General features: G+C 47.4%; 1 protein-coding gene across 1 annotated transcript in view; it reads right to left on the bottom strand.

Annotated features, from left to right (window-relative positions):
• The window catches only part of C5H3orf84 (chromosome 5 C3orf84 homolog), a 14,860-nt gene that overhangs the window by 8,304 nt on the left and 1,819 nt on the right, over window positions 1–4,737 (bottom strand). Inside the window, exon 2 of the mRNA XM_005347906.2 lies at window positions 4,341–4,454. Within this exon, the coding sequence (XP_005347963.1) occupies window positions 4,341–4,454 (114 nt within the window). The remainder of the gene's footprint in view (window positions 1–4,340; window positions 4,455–4,737) is intronic.

Raw genomic sequence — 4,737 nt, 5'->3', positions numbered from 1 at the left:
TGTAGACCAGGCTGGTCTCGAACTCACAGAGATCCGCCTGTCTCTGCCTCCCAAGTGCTGGGATTAAAGGCGTGCGCCACCATCGCTCGGCTCCAAGTTTCATAATTAATAAGAAGTCTCCATGTCATTATTTAGGAGTTAGCTGGCAGGACAGAAAAAGTCTTCTTACAATGCAAGTGATGGCACATTCCTATGATATCAGCACTTGGGAGGTAGAGGCAAGATGGCCAGAAATTCAAGGCCATTTTCAGTTCCAAATGATTAAAGACCCTCTCTCCCAAATAACAACAAAGTTCTTGTTCATCCACATCTACACAGGGAATTCAAAGCTAGCCTGGGCCAGTCTTAAAGAATAAATAAATAAATAAATAAATAGGTGTGGGGGAGTGGACCTGTGAAGCTAGGTCAGTCCTCGAAGTGCTTGCTCTGCGCATATGAGGATCTAAGTTCCATCCCTAGAACCCACATAAGAAGTGAGGTATGGTAACCTCAGGCCTGGGAAAGCAGAGACAGAAAGATTCCTTGGGACTTGTTAGCCAGCCAGGTTAGTTGAATTAGCAAATTCCAAGTCGCAGAGGAATCCTTGTCTCAAGGTGGATACAATGACATCCATATATATATATATATATATATATATATATATGCACACAAATACACGCACCAAAAAAAATGACATTCTGAAAGCCCAGGACAAGCTCCAACTGACCTCTAGGTTCCTCCCATCTCTATTCTTAGCAGCAGAGTCACACACAGCCTAGAACGGATGCCTCTGTTGTTGGAGACAACTCTGGCTCTGGAAACTCATTATTCCTACAGTGGCAGGATAATCTCTCAACTCCCACTGATTCCAGTTTTGCTCGCTCACAACTGTGGGAGCCTGGTGAGAAGGGAGTCATTTCCTCTCCGCCCAGGCAGCTCTGGGTACTCTTGCCCTTCGGAAGAAGCATCAGCTGCGTTTTTGTCTCCCAACCATTTAGGCTTCTCTTCTCTTGAGGGGCCCGTGGTATCTGAGCACGTGGGACTAGAGACATAAGTCTTGATTAAGAGGCCTTAGGAAGAAAGAGGTTCTGCTGGGAAGAGGCAGTGTTTACACGTGGGAGAGCCAAGGGTCCTGGGGAAACTGGACAGTGTCAAGTCAGTGGGGGTCTGTGTCGGATGAAGACAGTGCATGGGGTGGGACAGGGGCACAGCACTGCAGCCAAAGGACCTGCTGCGTCCAAGAGTGTCTGTGACTCTTCTTGTCTGACTTCAGGAACAAACGGGACTGACATTACAGTTCCCAAGCGCCAGGCAGGTAAAGGCTAGAAAAAATCCATCTGGTTTCGAAGAAAAATAAAAGAAGAAAAAATTTTTTCCCCATACCCGAATGTCATAGATTAAATTTTCACCTGCTCTAACCCAGAGAAAAGCATTGCTGCATCTCAGGAAGGCTTTTAAACAAACAGCTCGAGCTGCAATCAGCCTGCTGAAGCTGGCGCCTCTCAGCCAATGGGAAGTAAAATGCTCACATTCCCTGGGCAGCCCTATTAATTAAAATAGGCTTAGACTGAGAAAGAGCCACGAGACTTGACATTTATTCAATCAAGCTCCAACACATAGAGATCAAGCTGCTTGGGGCATTTGATAATACTAGAAAATGCCTCAAGTCTTCAGTTGGCTCATCAGCCAAAACATGTCTCCTGTCTGTTCCTGAAGGGCGGGTTTAATGAATCAAGAGGATGCTTGCTCTCTGGGATGAGTGTTGTCTGAAGGAAAGTGTCCAAATCCAGCGGCAAGGTTCTGCATTGCTTCTGCCTCTGTACTACCAGCTCACATGTTTCCTTTCTCTCTCTTTGGCTTAGGACAAGATGACCTCGGACTCAGTATGTAGCAAGGCTACCTTTGAACTCCTGACCTTCCTGAATTTACCTCCTAAGTGCTGGGATGGCAGGTGTATGCCACCACACCCAGGTTTCAAAAGGAAGAAGGGTGCTGATGGGCAATCAGAAGCTGCGTTTGGGCCCAGTTTTGTAAGTATTGACAATAAGTTCTTCCAACTGGAAATGCTAAGAATGCTAAGAAACATGGCAACCTCCAAGATACAGCTGTCAGCCTGAGAAAGCAGTTCCTGAAGAACCCAGACGGCAGATCCCAAAGGACCTGGCAAAAAGCTGAAGAACAAGAAGCTTCAGTGGGTGGGGTGTGTTTCTCTGGGCTTTCCTCTTCCCCGCCCTTGTTTAGAAGGCAGAGTGAGTACGTACATCACTGTGACCACTGGGAAACCCGGGGAGGAGACAGGAAAATAGGGAGACATTTCTTGTCCCCTTCTGCCCTTGGCTGACTATGTTTCTGTTCTCAGGAGCCTTGATTCTTCTGGGGCTCCTCCCCGCAAACCTTTCTCTTCTGGATTCTAGAATCCATGTTGCCTCTTTCGAAAGATCTCTTTCGGCCCTTCTGGGATAACAGTAAAGGCCATTTGCCAGTCTTTTTGTTTCTTTGTTTGCTCAGTTTTGTTTTTGTTTTTTGTTTTTGTTTTTTGTTTTTTTTTTTTGTTTTTCGAGACAGGGTTTCTCTGTGGTTTTGGAGCCTGTCCTGGAAAATAGCTCTTGTAGACCAGGCTGGTCTCAAACTCACAGAGATCCGCCTGCCTCTGCCTCCCAAGTGCTGGGATTAAAGGCATGCGCCACCACCGCCCGGCCTCAGTTTTGTTTTGAGACAGGGTCTGGACTCAAACATACTATAAAGTTGAGGAACACTTTGAATACATGATCCTCCTGTGTGCTGGGATTATGAGCATGTGCCTTGTCTATTCAATGCTCTGGATCAAATCCATGGCTTCGTGCTCACTAGACAGACACTCTAGACTACTGAGCTACTGAGTTACACCTCCAACCTATGTGTTTGAGACAGGGTATTGCTACGTAGCTAAGATTACAGACATGTACAACCAAGCCAGACACTTGGCTGTTAAACAGTGACACGAGCTGGATGTGCTGGCTCACGGGTGTAATTCTAGATTTGAGACATTGGAGCAGGAGGATTATTATGTGTTCAAGGCCAGCCTGAGCTACAGAATGAGACCTTGTTTCAATTTTTTTTTTTTTTTTTTTGGTTTTTCGAGACAGGGTTTCTCTGTGGTTTTGGAGCCTGTCCTGGAAAATAGCTCTTGTAGACCAGGCTGGTCTCAAACTCACAGAGATCCGCCTGCCTCTGCCTCCTGAGTGCTGGGATTAAAGGTGTGCGCCACCACCGCCCGGCCCTTGTTTCAATTCTTATCCTCCCTCCAAAACAAAATCTTGTGAGGCCATCTTTTCCTAAGGCCTCAGCACCTGCTGTTTTTTGTAAGCAAACACCCCTGAGTTTTCCTATTTTGAGGATGCTTCTCAGTGCTGCGACCCTGATTGGTGTACACATCTCAGCTTCTCCTTGTCTACAGGCATGAAAATGGTGGAGGGCTAGGCCTGCATCTTCCTCCTCGGCTCTTGAATTCCATTTCTGCTCTTCTAAGCTACCTGTGCTCCCTGTCCTTCCAGTCCTCCCTGGCAAGGGATGCTGGCTCATACTAGCCACCACCAGCCCAAGAGGAGGCTTCCTGCTCATGCCCAAGTCCTAGGCCTGGGAGGCTGGCCATGGATTTTTGGGGCCTCAAAAAAAACCTGAAATTAGCCGGGCGATGGTGGCGCACGCCTGTAATCCCAGCACTCGGGAGGCAGAGGCAGGCGGATCTCTGTGAGTTCGAGACCAGCCTGGTCTACAGAGCTAGTGCCAGGACAGGCTCCAAAGCCACAGAGAAACCCTGTCTCGAAAAAAACCAAAAAAAAAAAAAAAAAAAAAAAAACCCTGAAATTAAAGGAAATTCAGCAAAATTCAAGATTTGCTTTCTTGATTTTGAAGGTTCTATTCCCCATTGCTACCCACCCTAACTTGGCTTAGAACCGTCTCCCATAAACAAAACTGTCTACTTTGGTACCTACTCTTTTCTACCCTTTTGGTAGAGATCTGACCTCAATCAAGGACAAGGGTCCAGACCTCCTGCTGTCCCAGGGGTAGGCTGTTCCCAGCTGTCTGTCTTGTCAGGGCTGAGATGACTCTTGAGAAGAGGCAGGGATAGGCCAGGTGGTGGTGGTGCATGCCTTTAATCCCAGCACTCGGGAGGCAGAGGCAGGTGGATCTCTGTGAGTTTGAGGCCAGCCTAGTCTACAAGAGCTAGTTCCAGGGCAGGCTCAAAAATAAAAAAAAAAAAATAAAAACTACAGAGAAACCCTGTCTCGAAAAACAAACAAAAACCCCAAAAACAAAAAGAGAGAGAAAGAGGCAGGAATAGCCCTCTCTTTCCCACTGCCCTCAGGGATGCCCTGTACCTCACATCTCTGCAGGAACACTGCCGGAGGAGGGGGCTTGGCTGCACGGCGGTACTCTCCAGCGCTCTCACTCTTGACCTGACCCCGGTAGTGCCCGTAGAAGCCACTGTTGTGCTGAAACAAGTTAGAGATGAATGATGGTAAAGTCCACTTAAAGCCCTACCCCAGACTTCCCAGACATCTAATGTCAGAACTCCTCCAGTTTTTGACATTAGAATTTGCAGAGGAGCCATACTCCTGCTTTGGGGCCAGCACAGAGCTGTCCCCATCCTTCATTGGACAAGTGGTCTCAGCGTGTTGATCTATGTGTATGTGGAAGGGAAAGGGCATTGTCTAGTCAGAGCATACTCTTCTTCTCTCTCTTTCTTTCTCTCTTTCTCTCTCTTTCTTCTTTCTT

This window comes from Microtus ochrogaster, chromosome 5 (assembly GCF_000317375.1).
Source record: "Microtus ochrogaster isolate Prairie Vole_2 chromosome 5, MicOch1.0, whole genome shotgun sequence".
Taxonomy (NCBI): domain Eukaryota; kingdom Metazoa; phylum Chordata; class Mammalia; order Rodentia; family Cricetidae; genus Microtus; species Microtus ochrogaster.
Note: the sequence above shows the minus strand (reverse complement) of the source record. Positions and strands in the feature narration are given on the sequence as shown.